Genomic DNA, 15,553 nt, shown 5'->3' with positions numbered 1-15,553 from the left:
AGATGTCTGGACCTTGTGTTCCTAGCCCTGTTACAAGCTGGGGGATGAAATCCTCTAGTACCTTCCATAAAAGCAGTGGGAAAGGAATCCTGGGTTGGAAGAACAGCATGTACGGAATGCTGAGAATAAGTGAAGTTCATTCATTCAACCAATACTATTGACCATCTGCCTCTAATGACTGGACGTTGATTCAGGTGCTGAGGCTGAGAGATTCCCTGGCCTTCTGGCACTCATGCAAATGGAAGTGATATAATCAAGTCAGTCAAAAGAATTTCAACCAGTGAATGAGTTTCAGTAATGAAACCATTAGAGCAAGTGACAGGGAATGATTAGGCTGTGACCCAGGATGGAAGGGGCCAGCGAGTAGGGGAGTACTGGGAAAGTTTTTTTTATTTTAATTGTTTATGTATGTATGTATTTATCTATGGTTGCGCTGGGTCTTCGTTACTGCTTGGACATTTTTCTAGTTGGGGAGAGCCGGCTTCTCATTGCAGGGGCTCCTCTTGTTGTGGAGCTCAGGCTCTAGGTGTGAAGGCTTCAGTAGCTGCAGCACTTGGGCTCAGTAGTTGTGGTGCATGGGCTTAAAATCTCCGAGGTGTGTGGGATCTTCCTGGACTAGAGAAGGAACCATTGTCCCCTACATTGACAGGCAGATTCTGATCCACTGTACCACCAGGCAAATCCTCGGGAAAGCTTGTTAAGATGAGGCCGAGGCCACAAGAAAAGGTTGGCCCCACCAGGGATGAGAGGAGGGGCATTCCAGGTCAAGGGAACTGCAAGGTGGTCACACCAGAGCGCAGGATGAGTTCCGAGCAGGCACAGTGCCCTGGAGTGGGGTTTGGGTACTTCTGTCCTGGTGCACAGCCTCTGGTTTGCAGTGAGACCATTCCTCCTTTCCTGAGACTGCCTGACACCCTGGAGGAAGCCCTGCCCTTCCTGATGGCTGCGGAAAGGGGATGGGGGAGCATCTGCTTCCCTTTCTTTCAAGAAAGCACAAAGAGAGTGTAGACTGGGGGCACAAATTTTTCTGCCTAACCATCCCCCATTATCATTCCATCTCGGGAAATGGCCCTCCACCCTCTCAGGACATCAGAGCAGGACCATGCCTCAAGTACAATGTGCCCTGCTGCCAGAATGAATGTCAAACTGAACCACATCTCTGGTCCTCACTGCCCACTCTAGGCACCATCACCGCTCCCAGTTTCCTGGTTCCACCAAGTCCTCCACCCACCCCACCCCCCACTGTAGCTCCAGCTGTCTCAAGACGGTGCCTGTAATCTCCCAAGTCAGGGGTGCCTCCCCTCTGCTCAGAACCCTCCATGGATCCCATTTCACTCAGAGGAGAAGCCAAAGTTCTCCCCAGCCCTTGCTCCACACCATCCCCTCCATGCCCTCCTCTCCCCTAATTCCCTCCCTTCCTCATTGCACTCCAGCCACACCAGGCTTCTGGCTGTTCTTTAAGGCAGTTCCTACCTCAGGGCCTTTGCACATCCAGTGAGCTCTGCCTGGTACATTCCTTCCCTGATACTGTTAGGACTCCCTCCCCACCTCCCTCCATTTCTTGATCAGTGTCACCTTCTCAGTCTTTCCCACGATTCTCTATTTATTGCTTTAGGAATCCTGACATTTCCTATTCCCTTCCCTGCTTTATTTTTCTCTTTATTTTTCAAGCACAAGCTACATCTCCATATATATATATATATATATATATATATAAATATTTATGTATTTATTTAGCTGTGTTGAGTCTTAGTTGCCACTTGGGTGATTCCATCTTCTGCATCCACTTGGGGAATTTTAGTTGCGGCATGCAAACTGAGTTATGCCACACGGGATCTAGTTCCCTGACCAGGGATGGAACCCAGGCCCCAGCATTTGGACAGCAGAGTCTTAGCCAAAGGACCACCTTTACATATTGTATTTTTGTTTCTGTTGCTCCTACTATTAATAAATGATTTCTGTGTGATAGCAAGAAATTTGGTCTATTCTGTTCATTACTGTGTCCTCAGCACCTGGAATGACACTTGGCTCACAGTAAGCTCTTATTAAAAAAAAAAAACTTAAAAAAAATTACTTATTTATTTTTGGTTGTGCTGGATCTTCCCTGCTTCTTCTTGTTGTTCAGTCGCTCAGTCATGTCCTACTTTTTGAGACTGCATGGACTGCAGCACTCCAAGCTTCCCTGTCCTTCACCATCTCCATCTCAGACTCATGTCCATTGAAATGGTGATGCCATCCAACCGTCTCATCCTCTGTCGAACCCTTCTCCTTCTGCCTTCAATCTTTCCCAGCATCAGGGTCTTTTCCAATGAGTTGGCTCTTTGCATCAGGTGCCAAACTTCAGCTTCAGCATCAGTCCTTCCAATGAATATTCAGACTGATTTCCTTTAGGATTGACTGGTTTGATCTCTTTGTGGCCCAAGGGATTCTAAAGAGTCTCCAGCACCACAGTTCAAAAGCATCAATTCTCTGGCGCTCAGCCTTTTTTATTGTGCAGCTCTCACATCCATACATGACTACTGGAAAAACCATAGCTTTGACTACACCAACCTTTGTAGGCAAAAATCATGTCAGGATTCCTAAATGCTTTTTAGTAAGCTGTCTAGGTTTGTCATGGCTTTTCTTTCAAGGAGCAAGCATCTTTAAATTTCATTGGTACACTCACCGTCCACAGTGATTTTGGAGCCCAAGAAAATAAAGCCTGTCACTGTTTCCATCGTTTCCCCATCTATTTGCTGTGAACTGATGTGACCGGATACTGTGATTTTCATTTTTTGAATGCTGAATTTTAAGCCAGCTTAAAGCTCAACATTCAGAAAACTAAGATCATGGCATCCAGTCCCATCACTTCATGGCAAATAGATGGGGAAACAGTGGAAACGGAGGCTGACTATTTTTCTGGGCTCCAAAATCACTGCAGATGGTTATTGCAGCCATGAAGATAAAAGACGCTTACTCCTTGGAAGGAAAGTTATGACCAACCTAGATAGTATATTTAAAAGCAGAGACATTACTTTGTCAACAAAGTCCATCTTGTCAAGGCTATGGTTTTTCCAGTACTCATGTATGGATGTGAGAGTTGGACTATAAAGAAAGCTGAGCACTGAAAAATTGATGCTTTTGAACTGTGGTGTTGGAGAAGACTCTTGAGAGTCCCTTGGACTGCAATGATTTCCAACCAGTCCATCCTAAAGGAGACCAGTACTGGGCATTCATTGGTAGAACTGATACTGAAGCTGAAACTACAATACTTTGGCCACCTGATGTGAAGAGCTGACTCACTGGAAAAGGCCCTGATGCTGGGAAAGATTGAGGGCCGGAGGAAAAGGGGACAACAGAGGATGGTTGGATGGTATCACCAACTCAATGGACATGGGTTTGGGTAGACTCCAGCAGTTGGTGATGGACAGGGAGGCCTGGCGTGCTGCAATTCATGGGGTCACAGAGAGTCGGACACGACTGAGCGACTGAACTGAACTGAACTGAAGAATTTTCCACAGTTTAAAGCGCTTGCTGCTAAGTCGCTTCAGTCGCGTCCGACTCTGTGCAACCCCATAGACGGCAGACTACCAGGCTCCGCTGTCCCTGGGATTCTCCAGGCAAGAACACTGGAGTGGGTTACAATTGCCTTCTCCAACGCATGAAAGTGAAAAGTGAAAGTGAAGTTGCTCAGTTGTGTCCGACTCTTCGCGACCCCATGGACTGCAGCCTACCAGGCTCCTCCATCCGTGGGATTTTCTAGGCAAGAGTACTGGAGTGGGGTGCCATTGCCTTTTTAGCGTAACGTAAACGCACAATCAAGGTCAGGTCCGCTCAGGGACGGCCCCTTAGCGCCGGGACCGGTTCCCTCGTTTGTTTTACAGCCGCTGCCGCTAGGCAGCCGTCAGGATTTCAATTCGGAAATACCAGTGCTGAGCGCCCAGCTAGGAGGGACAAAGCAGGATCCGGCCAGGCACTCTCTCAATCCAGAAAAGCCAGGGTCCGGGAGGGGAAAGCGCGAGGTTTCTTCGGAGCACCGCCCCCTCCTCCCCCTTGGCCAGCGGTATAAAAGGACCCATGAAGCCCTGGTGCCAGTCTTGGCCGCGATCCTTGGCACCAGCTCCCCCGCTGCACCTCCGCCTGCGATGGCTCCCGGCGCCGCTGGTGCCGCGCGGCTTGCGCTCCTGGCCCTGCTCTGGACTCTGCTGCCCGGTGAGTTAGGGGCGGGGGCTGTCGTCAAGTCAACTTTGGATACACGGGGTGCGTCCTGAAGCCGTGGGAGGACCAGCCCGCGACCGCCTGGGAATAAGGCGATTCGTACTTAGGTCGCTGTTTATGGGAAGTTGGGGTTAGAGGCACCGATTGAAAGTCAACAGCCGTGGGTTCCCATCCAGACCCTTCATGGCCCGACTGCTCTGCGGGTTGCCCCTCCCGAGGATCTACAGGTTTTCCGCTGTAAAGTGAAGTTAATAGCGGCCACCTCTCAGCGGTTGTGTCCTGGCCCAGGAGGTGGTCCGACTGTGAGGAGGGCCACCCCAAGCTTAGGTAGACTGGGGTCCCTACCCCACCTCCCCGCCAGGCACATTCTGTTCCTCACCTGGTGTCCCCGGGGGAAGTCCTGGACTCTGCTCAGGGGGATTCCAGGGCTGACTTGCCCAGGGAGCAGAGGTTGAGAATGGGATGCCCCAGCAATCCTTCCCCACCTTCAGTCAGGAGGAAGGGGAGAAGGGGGACAGCTGGTCTCAGATGGTGGTCACTGTCAGAAAGTAAGAGACTGAAAAATCCACTCCAGCTCAACAAAGAGTTCTAATTGGGATTCCAATCTGAATTCTACCCCTTTCTAGCTGAGTAACCTCCCTTTTGCATGGGGCTCTTGTCCATGGAATTGCCAGGCAAGAATACTGGAGCTGGTTGCCATTGCTTATTCCAGGGGATCTTCCTGACCCAGGGATCCGACCCACGTCTCGCTTTGGAAGGCGGATTCTTTACCATCTGAGCCACCAGGGAAGCCCCAGCCTCCCATCAGGTCTCACCATTTCTCTCTGAAGTGGGAAGGATCCCAGAGTCACCCTTGGAGAACTCACAGAGCTGCTGTTTCCACATACCTCCATCCTAGATGGAGTAGACCTGAAGCTGAAGGCAGAGATCATTTTGAGGGGGGTCTGGGGGGGGCGGTGGCAGGGTTAGGATGGGTGGGCTCACACAGAGATTTTTTCCATTTGAAGGCACCATGGTCTGAGGGAGCTTATCAGAACAGACCCCCTCCTTCTTTCCTGCAGCCACTGGCTACCTGCCCTGTGCTAGTGGGTGGTGTGGTGACTGTATTCACCCACTTTACAGATAGGGGAAAGTGAGGCCCAGAGAGGGGAAACCACTTGTCCAAGGGAGTGGGGACCAGCCTGATTGGAGCTTCTTCACACTTGACCTCTTGGGAGGGAAATGGACACTGACTCCACGCCCCTCTTTTGCTAACATCCTGCATGGCCACTCAAGGTCCTCAGAATGAAGACCACATCCCTGGCATGGCTGAACACTGCTTACATGATCCTCCTGACTTCATTTTCCCCCAATCTATCCCCTTACTCTGCTCCAGCCACCCTGCCTCAGGACCTCTGCACTTGCTGCTCCTTTTCCTGGAGGTCATTTCCCTTTTCTCTGGAATGGCCTGCCACTGCTCTGCATCCTGATCTCTGCTCACACATTCCCTGGTCACCAAGGAACTGTCTGTTCTCTCATCCTGTTTCGTCTTTCCCCAAGCCCTTGTCAGCATCAGTTGTTAATTATGTTGTTTATTCATGAATTTTTCTGTCTCCCACACTGAAGGCAGAGTTTTGTCTTGTTCAATGCTGTGTCCCCAGCACAGGCTGGATGCAGTAATATTGATAAGCCCCAGTTGTCAGGCCTGACCCCTCCCCCCGCTTTTGATTCCAGGGCCTGGAGGTGCTGGAACATCAATACATCCTTCAGAAGCCATCATACCCCGAGGAGGCTCTCTGAGGGTGAACTGCAGTATCTCCTGTGACCAAAAGGCAATTTTGAGCCTAGAGGCTGAATCAACCAAGAAGGTAGTGGACCGTAGGAACAACTGGAAGGTTTTTGAACTGAGTGATGTGCAAGAAGACCACATGCTGTTGTGCATCTCAATGTGTCACAGTGAAGTGACGATGGCTTCGATGGACCTCACCGTATACTGTGAGTGGCTGGGTCCAGGACCTGGACTTGGCAGACTGGGTGGGGGAGGTGGACAAGGGAGCCCCAGCAGGTTGGAAAGCCTTCGTAAGTTGGTGAGTGGAGGCAGGGTCTCATTGACGGCAGGAGGCCCATCTTTGGAAAGTCTGATGTCATCTGGACGCCCTCCTTGAACTTCCTAGGGGTGCCCTTCAAATATGGACAGGGATTCAGAATGTTCCTGTATGCTGTCTCTCTAGGCCTCTTTAATAAGGTGAGATGGTCCTAGAGCTGACTCTTTAAAAAACAAACAAACAAAAAAAACACTGAGGTGTGTTTCCTGGTACTATGGAGGCACTGATGTGACCTGGGTTCAATACCCGGTCAGGGAATTGAGTCCCTACATGCCTTGAGACCAAGAAATAGATAAATAAGTAAAAGATGTGAATTAAAATTAGCTCTGAGATTTTTTTTCTCCAAACATTGTCAACAATCCAAAAAACTGGTACCAACTGATCTGGCAAGAGTATGGGGAAGCAGACAGTCTGTGGGCATTGCTGACAGTGGGGGTCCCAAGAGTCACAACTTCTGGTGGGGAAGCAGACATCAGTCCCCAAAATGTCACATGTGTGGGCCTTTTGACATAGAAAACCCAGTTCTAGAAATTGGGCCTATAGGTGCTCCCACTCACGAGGGAACTGAAGCAGGTAGGGGGTTATTCACTGTGGCTTGATCTGGAAGGGAAATAGCTTGCAAGTCACTCTAATGTAGGGAACTGGGGAGACTGCCCTGGTGGTCCAGCGCTTAAGACTTCACCTTCCAGTTCAGGGGGTGCGGGTTTGATGTCTGGTCCGGAACTGGGATCCCACATGCCACATAGCCAAAAAACCGAAACATAAAACAGAGACAATATTTTAACATATTCAATAAAGAGCTTAAAAATGGTCCAAATTAAAAAAATATCTTTTAAAAAACATAGGGGGTTGAGGAGAGAAACAATGGTTCAGTCATCCCATGGAATAGTATGCAACTGTGTAAAAGAATGAGACAGAAAATTTGAGGTATTGTCAAGTTCAAAAGAAGTAGGGTCTGCCCAGAATGACTGTCAAGGTACCACAGTGTTAGGGAGACATGGGGGCAGGGAGAGAGAGGTTGTGTTTCTGCATTAAAGAGCTCTGGACAAAAACACAGCAAAAGTAGCTGGCTGTGACAAGAGAAACTGGGGTGGCAGGGGGCGCTCCAGGAGAGGGCAGGGGATGCGTTTTCTCCATGTGCCTTTTATTTCCTCTGGACATTTGAAGTGTGACAGTGAGTTAGCATGACATAAGCAATAAATAGATACATGAAATTCAAACTAAGAGAAAATAAAAAAGGAAGAAAGAGGGATTTCCCTAGTGATCCAGTGGTTTATGAACCTGCCTTGCAGTGGAAGGAACACAAGTTCAATCCCTAGTGGGGGAACCAAGATATGCCTGTGAGCGACTACGTCCATGTGCTGGAGTGATGCTCATGTGGGGGAGTGAGGGGGAACATATGGCTTCCTGACTGATTTCCACTTGACCCCCTTGGAAAGGTCTAATGATGCAGTGAGGTCTGAGGGACACTCGCCTTCACATTCAGTGCCTGAGTAAAAGAAGCTTTGGGGCAAACAGTGGCTTTGTTTCTGGTTTTGGGAATGTTTGAACAGCTGCTGGCCAAGTGAGCAAAGTCCCCAAACAATCTCAGTGGCCTCTGCAAACCCCCCGGAAACCTCCTCGTAGGACCCTTTGCATCTCAGCCTAAGATTGAAAGCACCACCTTCCAGGTTTGAGTCCCAGCTCTGCTAAGTATCTCCCTCTTTGGGTGCCAGACTTTGCCTTAGTTTTCACCTCTGTGAAATGGACCACACAGTCGCACCCAGTAGCAAAGGGTCCCCTAGGAGAGACTGTAGCTTGGTTCTGCCCCACTGCCAGTATTTAGATGAAGAAGCATCTCTGGGTGGCTGAAATTTCTCTAGATTGAGTTGTAATTTTTGCAGGAGAGGCCCCTAACTGGATTTTGAAGCACGCACAGGAGTTGGTAAAGACAAGCATGCTAGACAGAAGGAACAGGGCTCCCTTGGTGGCTCAGTGGTAAAGAATGTGCCTGTCAGTGCAGGAGACACAGGTTCAATTCCTGATCTGAGAAGATCCCACATGGCACAGAGCAACTAAGCCCGTGGGTCACAACACTGAAGCCTGCTGGCCTTAGAACCAAGAATCCCCATCAGAGAAGCCACCCCGATAACAAGCCTGCACACCACAACTAGAGAGTACTCCCATTCACTTCAATAATAGAAAAGCTCACACGGCAAGAAGACTCAGCAGAGCCAAAAATTAAAGAATAATATATTTTTTAAGGGCAGACAGAAGGAACAGCCTGGCCAAAAGTTTGGAGTGGGGAAACAAACTGACATGCAGCTGGGGAGGTTAGAGGGACTGAATATCAATGGATTGGTGTCATTGGAGCTGAGTTTGGCAGGACTTTGAATGCCAGACTGAGAAACTGAGGCCTTCTCCTTCCGTTGATAGGGAGCCATGGAGAGTGTGTGAGCAGGCAGATATCTAGAGCAGAGGGCTGACCTTACAGGAAGCCAGGGAGCAGCTAGCTGTGGACCCAGTCCAGGTCACACATGTCGTGGGCAGTGGTGTGTACAAGAAGGGAATAGCAGGGACCTCCCTGGTGGCCCAGTGGCTAAGACTCTGTACTCCCAGGGGACCAGGTTCCATCCCTGATCAGGGAACTAGACCCCACATGCTACAATTAAAGATCCTGTGTGTGCAATGAAGACCCGGCACAGCCATATAAATAATTAAAAAAAAATTTTTTTTTGAAGAATGTAGTTCTCACCTTGGAGAAGGAAATGGCAACCCACTCCAGAAATCTTGCCTGGAAAATCCCATAGACAGAGGAACCTGGTGGGCTACAGTCCATGGGGTCGTAAAGAATCAGATATGACAGCATGCACACACATTCCTCACCTTAAAAGTAACCTCATTCCAGTTTACAGTCATCCTCTTAACTTCTGAAGTGGATTAATAATAGTCTGAAGAAAAACATTATGAGTCTTCCCTGGTGGTACAGCAGTTAAGAATCTGCCTTCCAATGCAGAAGTTTCCGTCCCTGGCTGGGAAACTATGATCCCACTTGCCAAAGGGCAAATAAGTCCAAGCACCACATCTACTGACGCTGAGCACTCTGGATCCCGCCCACCTAACTAGAGAGAAGCCTGGTTTGCCGCAGGGAAGAGCCTTCTTGCTTCAAGGAAGGATCTGGCATGCTGCAATGAGATCCCGCACACATCAGGTAATAAATATTTTAAAGTAAATTAATAATAATATTAAGAGCCCTACTCTCTTTAGACCCAGTTTATAGCTTAGAAAACTCAGGCTTCCTTTCCCTAACCCTGAGGGCAGGGATTATTCAGGTGGCAAAGTCACTCCCACACTGGCCAAAGCAAGGAAGCAGAGAAGCTAGGAATCAACTCCAGCCTCCTGACATTTTAAGATCACTGCTCTTTTTTTTTTTTTTTTTTTTTGGATGCTGGCAACCTGGGGAGAAGGTGAACTCAGGTCTGAAAACCAACTCGAAGCATTGCTGCTATTTAAGTGACACTTCAGGGCCTCTTGAGAAGGGACTAGAAGTGTGAGGCCTCAAGACCCCTCCCTGGGGAGTCTGGGGAGTGTCTCAGTGCTAAGCCACAGTTCACTGGGGCTCTGTTGGCAATTTCCACTGGCAGGAAGATCCAGGCTGGGAATTCTATTACCTCATGCAGAATGGAGACCCTGGCCTATGGATACCCCACCCACAGATGGTGCCTTCAAGGGATACTCAGGGCTTCGTTTTGAGTGTCTGTTCTGATATGTTTGACATTTCAGGGGATCACACAGTTCCTTCAGGATCCCTTAAAAGGAAACTCCTGAAAAGCCTCGAGTCAGTGTGGGTGGCTCTATTTCATTCTTTCTACGAATACGGAACACGTCCTGGGTGCCAACCGTACAACTGGGGACAAAACAGACAAACATCCCTGCCCTCCTGAGCTGACATTCTGTGGCAGGAAGAGTAGAGAAACCAATGAAGTCAGTCGATGATCTTGTATGTCAGAAGTGAGAGTTGCCGTGGAGAAAAATAAGGCCACAAAGAGAAGGAAGAACTTCTCTTTTTATTTTACAGCAAAGTCTAGAGACTGGGCAGCTTAAATGTACTGTATTTATTTGCTGGGACTCCTGGCAATAGCCTTTAAGTTCCTTTCCCACTTGTGACTCTCAGATGCTGCAGCAAATAAAGAGTTGTTTTGCCTCCTTCACAACCACTTGGGGACATCTCACCAGGTTATCCTGAAGCTCTTAACATTCCGATCTGGCTTAGGTGGTTTGGGGAGTGTTGTGGGGAAAAAGTGGTGAGGTTCCTGGAGTAGGTGTGTCCAGGGCCCCAGCACACCCGCTGTGAGCAGGCAGCCAGCCTGTCCTGTTCACATAACACCCCTTTCCCCTGCAGGGTTCCCAGAGTGCATGGAGCTGGCTCCCCTGCCCCTCTGGCAGCTTGTGGGTGAAGAACTCAACCTGAGCTGCCTGGTGTCTGGCAGGGCCCCCCGGGACCACCTCTCCGTGGTGTTGCTCCGAGGGGAGGAGGAGCTGGGCCGGCAGCCCATGGGAAAGGGGGAGCCCGACGAGGTCATGTTCACAGTGCAGCCGAGAAGAGAGGACCATGGCACCAATTTCTCTTGCCGCTGGGAACTGGACCTGCGGTCACAAGGGCTGGAACTCTTTCAGAACACCTCGGCCCCCAGGAAGCTCCAGACCTATGGTGAGGCACTGGGGAGCCAGCAGAGAAGATGGACTGAGGGGGATTTCTTGCTTGGGATGCGGGGTCCCTGGGAAGGAGAGGCCCCTGGCCATGGGGCTGTTGAGAAAGTGGCAACCTTGATTGCAAAGGCTTCTGGGAAGAGCATCTTCTTGGCCACTGGGGTGGAATGTTCTGGGCTGGGTGCCTGCACTGAAGGATGATCTGGAAAGGCTGTGACCCAGGGCAAGCGGTAGGTGTGTCCTGAGACAAGAGTGACCCAGCCAGTTTCCCTGGAAGAGGGCGTTCCAGGCGGGGGGATGGAAATGGCCCGGGAGAGGGCTTCAGGATGTCTGTCTGCCCCCTGTTTACACCGGCTCTGTCTCGCCAGTCCTGCCATCGACCGACCCGCAGCTTGAGGCTCCCCTGGTTGTGGAAGTAGGTTCACGGTGGCCGGTGAAGGGCACGCTGGATGGACTATTCCCAGCCTGGGACGCTGAGGTCTACGTCGTGCTGGGGGACAAGAGGCTGGAAACCATCATCACGTACCATGAATACTCCGTCTTGGCTGAGGCCTGGATCGAGGGAAACGAGGAGGAAGAGGGCACCCATTCCTTGAAGTGTTCAGTGAGTCTGGGGAATGAGATCCGGAAGACGCGAGAGAGCGTGATCTTCTACAGTTAAGTAGAAACCCAAGTGAGCATTACGAGGTGGGTCAGGATAACGCTGGGGCGGGGTTAACGCCAGGGGCGGGGCTCACTGTGTGTGTGCCACACCTCCAGGCTTCCAGGCTCTCTCCCGGACCTTGAGCCACCCGAGGTCTCAGGATGGACCACAGTGACCATGGAGTGTGAGGCCCGTGCTGCAAATGTGGTGACGCTGAACGGAGCCCCGGCTGGGCCTCTGGGCCCGAGGGCCCATTTGCAGATCACCCCCAGTGCCCAGGACAATGGACACGGTCTCTCCTGCTCTGCTGAACTGGAGGTGGCTGGGCTGGTGGTCCAGAAACACCAGACCCTGGAGCTCCGTGTCCTGTGTGAGTGAGGCCGCTGGACTATGACCCCTAAGCTCCAAGACCCTAAGAGCTCCTGCCCTCCAAGGCCCACCCCACCCCCACCCTGGTGAGGCCCTTACCCAAATTCCCACCTAAGTCTTCTTACACATAGACCCAGAAGGTGAGTGGTGTCCAGATCCCTGATCTGCCCTATTCCCCCACTCCCCATTTGCTGTGTTTCTTCAGAAGGCCCCCAACTAGACCAGCGGGTTTGCCTGGGAAACTGGATGTGGCAGGAAGGCTCGGAGCAGACCCTGAAGTGCGAGCCCCGGGGGAACCCAATCCCCAAGCTGAACTGTAGCCGGAAAGGGGACGGGGCTTCGCTGCCCATCGGGGACCTGAGGCCCGTCAGGCGGGAGGTGACGGGCACCTACCTGTGTCGGGCCACCAGCGCTCCTGGTGGAGTCACCCGGGAAGTGGTCGTGAACATGCTCTGTGAGTGCTGGAGTTTGGGGCTGGGAAGGGACTCAGAGCTTCCACTGCAGGTGCAAGGGGTTCAATCCCTGGTTGGGGTGCTGAGATCCCACATGCTGTGTGGTCACGCAAAAAATTAAAAGTAAAAAAAGCCAGGCTGTTTGCCCTGCAGTTTCCCATAGGTTGATATTGGCTGATGGCATCCCCTTACGTCACTTAATGTGTTCCTTTGTCACCAGTCAAATTCAAGAAATGAAAGCTATTAATTCGTTCTAGGTGGTGCTGGAGACACTCACCAGGAGGACAGGATTCTGCATTTGTCTTTCCGTTTCTGAGGACTACAACTGATCAAGAGGTTCACATGCCATCCACCTGATCCTACCTTTGGGAACTCTCTGACTGTTCCCTAATGATTTGCTCCTCCAGGAACAGTTGCTTGGACCTGTCATTTCATTAGCCATCTTTGAAGGGTTTCTAATCCATCTCTCCATCCTCACACTCTCTACATCTTTCTCATGTATCTATGAAGCAAGTATCTACTTCCTCAAATTCAGACATCCGACATCTACTACCTTTCCGTAAGCATCCTGTCCGAGTATAGTTAAATCTGTCTTTGAAAGGCAAATGGAGATGGGTAGGTGTGACTCATTGTCAGCAGCATTTTGTGATGTTAGTTTTAAGAGTGCATATTCTAAAGTGAAAAGCAAAAACAAACAGATTTGAATCTCAACTCCAACACTTGACACTCCAAGTAGACTCACAAATCGCCTGACAAGTCTCCGCTGGTTTCATCGTCTGTAAAATGGTATGTTCATAATCCCAACCTCGAATGCAAAATGGCCCCGCCACTTTGGAAAACAGTTTAGCAGTTTCTCGGAAAGACAAAGCTAAACTTACAATGTGGCCTAGAAATTTGTCTCCAGCTATCTACCCAAGAGAAATGAACAGGTATGTCCACACAGAGACTTGCCCGTGCATATGTACAGCAGCATTTTTCGTAATAGTCCTGAAGTGAAAACAACTCAGATGTCCATCAGCTGCTGATGAATGGATCAACACAATCTGGTTCATCCATATGATGGAGTATGACTCAGCAAGAAAAAGGAACAAAATGCTGACACATACTAACATGATGGAACTCAATTATGCTTAGTGAAAGAAGTCAGACACAAAATAATGTAAGTTGTATGACCCGTTCTATAAAAGGTCCATAAGAGACAGATCTATAGAGACAGAAAGTAGGCTGGTGACTGCCTAGGGTTGAAGGGCAGGAATGGGGATTAACTGGAACCAGGCCTGAGGGTTCTTGGAGTGATGTAAGTGTTTCAAAAGTGGATAGCGATGACAGTCACACTACTTGGCAAGTTCACTAAGGAAATATTGATTTCTGTTCTTAAAATGGGTGACAATTTTGTGGCCTCTAAATTTTGCTTCAGTAAGCTTATTTAATGGAGAAGGTGATGGCACCCCACTCCAGTACTCTTGCCTGGAAAACCCCATGGACGGAGGAGCCTGGTGGGCTGCAGTCCATGGGGTCGTGAAGAGTTGGACACGACTAGGCGGCTTCACTTTCACTTTTCACTTTCATGCATTGGAGAAGGAAATGGCAACCCACTCCAGTGTTCCTGCCTGGAGAATCCCAGGGACGGGGGAGCCTGGTGGGCTGCCGTCTATGGGGTCGCACAGAGTCGGACACGACTGAAGCGACTTAGCAGCAGCAAGCTTATTTAAAAGAGAGTTCAGACCTCTAAGTCCATATTGAACACTCTATTTTGTTTCTACCCTCGGAGATCTTAAATGATAGTAGGAGACACAAGCCATATAAGCATGTATATGATACAATGTTAGGAAGTAATTTCCATTCTTGAAAACAGCGTGGAGGTTCTTCATGGGATTAAATGTAAAACCACCATATGATCCAGCAATCCCACTTCTGGGTATATATCCAAAGGAAATGAAATCACTCTCTTGAAGAAATATCTGCACCCCCATGTTCTTTGCAGCATTACTCATAGTAGCCAAGATACAGAAAAAAACTTCAGCATTTGTCAATGGATGGTTAAATAAAGCAGAAGTGCTACAGGGCCTTCCCTGGTAGTTCAGTGGTTGGGAGTCTGTGCTTCCACAGCGAGGGGCGTGGGTTTGATCCTTGGTCAGGGAAGTAAGATGCCACATGCCACTCAGTGCGGCCAAAAAGAAAGAAGAAAGGGATCATCAGACACATATACACACAGGAAATATTATTCAGCCATGAAGAAGGAGATCCTGCCATTTGCAACAACATGGATGAGCCTGGAGGCCATCATACTAAGTGACAGAAGCCAAACACAGAAGCATAAATACCATATGATTTCATTTACATGTGAAATTTTAAAAAATCAAATGGACAAAAGCAGAGAGTAGAAGGGTGGTTGCCTGGGGCCACAGGCAAATTTGATTGAAGGATTTAAGCTTTCAGTTGTTAGATGAGTAAGTTCTGAGGATTCAATGTACAGCATGGTGATTATAGCTAATAATACTGTATCGTGTAGTTTGATGGTAGTATTCTTACTATTCAGACAAAAAATGCTAGCTAAGGACATCCCTGGTGGTTCAGTGGTTGAAACTCTGCGCTTCCATTGCAGGGGGTGCAGGTTCAGTTGCTGGTTGAAGAACTAAGATCCCTCAGGCTGTGTGGTATGGCCAAAAAATGAAAAAGAGAACCAAGTGAGGTGATGAATGCATTAGCTTGACGGTGGTAGTCATTTTACAGTGGGTATATATATATATATATCAAATCATCATGTTGTACACCTTAAATATATGCGATTTTTATTTGTCAATTACATCTTAATAGAGCAGGGGAAAATGCTTTTTAAACTTTCAAGTGGAGAAGTTGTGAAATACAGCTCCCTGGGCCCTACCAGGACCTGCAGAATTTGCCTCCAGGACCCAGGACTCTGCGTTTTCACCCTGGCCCTCTCCTGATGTGCCCCATCCATGACTTAACTGTTTTCAAAAGGCTGATTTGGGGCTGCTTTTAGGCTCTGAGATATTGTAAGATATTGCCCAGAGGAAATATGGCCAGGACAAGACCATTGCTTTGTCACTTTCATGGGGCTAAATCGGCCCTTCTCTTCCCAGGTGATTCCACAGCCC

At 49.3% G+C, this 15,553-nt stretch overlaps 1 protein-coding gene across 6 annotated transcripts; it reads left to right on the top strand.

The window, feature by feature from the left end:
• The first annotated feature begins 3,889 nt into the window (after window positions 1–3,889).
• On the top strand, window positions 3,890–13,980 carry LOC102412194 (intercellular adhesion molecule 1). Of its 6 annotated transcripts, none has more exons than XM_044948640.1 (8): window positions 3,890–4,191; window positions 5,911–6,171; window positions 9,387–9,471; window positions 10,663–10,971; window positions 11,339–11,626; window positions 11,730–11,983; window positions 12,191–12,436; window positions 12,692–13,980. In XM_044948640.1, exons 4-6 carry the CDS (start codon window positions 10,677–10,679, stop codon window positions 11,786–11,788), a joined length of 642 nt encoding a protein of 213 aa, XP_044804575.1. In that variant the 5' UTR covers window positions 3,890–4,191; window positions 5,911–6,171; window positions 9,387–9,471; window positions 10,663–10,676; the 3' UTR covers window positions 11,789–11,983; window positions 12,191–12,436; window positions 12,692–13,980. The 6 variants fall into 6 exon arrangements, with proteins under 6 accessions (XP_044804575.1, XP_044804573.1, XP_044804574.1 ...); XM_044948638.1 differs by having other exon boundaries at window positions 12,188–12,436; XM_044948639.1 differs by having other exon boundaries at window positions 9,277–9,471; window positions 12,188–12,436.
• The last annotated feature ends 1,573 nt before the right edge of the window (window positions 13,981–15,553 follow it).

This window comes from Bubalus bubalis, chromosome 9, assembly GCF_019923935.1.
Source record: "Bubalus bubalis isolate 160015118507 breed Murrah chromosome 9, NDDB_SH_1, whole genome shotgun sequence".
Taxonomy (NCBI): domain Eukaryota; kingdom Metazoa; phylum Chordata; class Mammalia; order Artiodactyla; family Bovidae; genus Bubalus; species Bubalus bubalis.
This window is presented reverse-complemented; position numbering and strand designations above follow the sequence as displayed.

Bases quoted from the DNA above. Each gene is read 5' to 3' on its own strand.
- LOC102412194 (XM_044948640.1), top strand. From the start codon at position 10,677: ATGGAGCTGGCTCCCCTGCCCCTCTGGCAGCTTGTGGGTGAAGAACTC. The intron at 10,972-11,338 runs GTGAGGCACTGG...CTGTCTCGCCAG, and splicing joins CAGGAAGCTCCAGACCTATG to TCCTGCCATCGACCGACCCG. The intron at 11,627-11,729 runs GTTAAGTAGAAA...CCACACCTCCAG, and splicing joins AGAGAGCGTGATCTTCTACA to GCTTCCAGGCTCTCTCCCGG.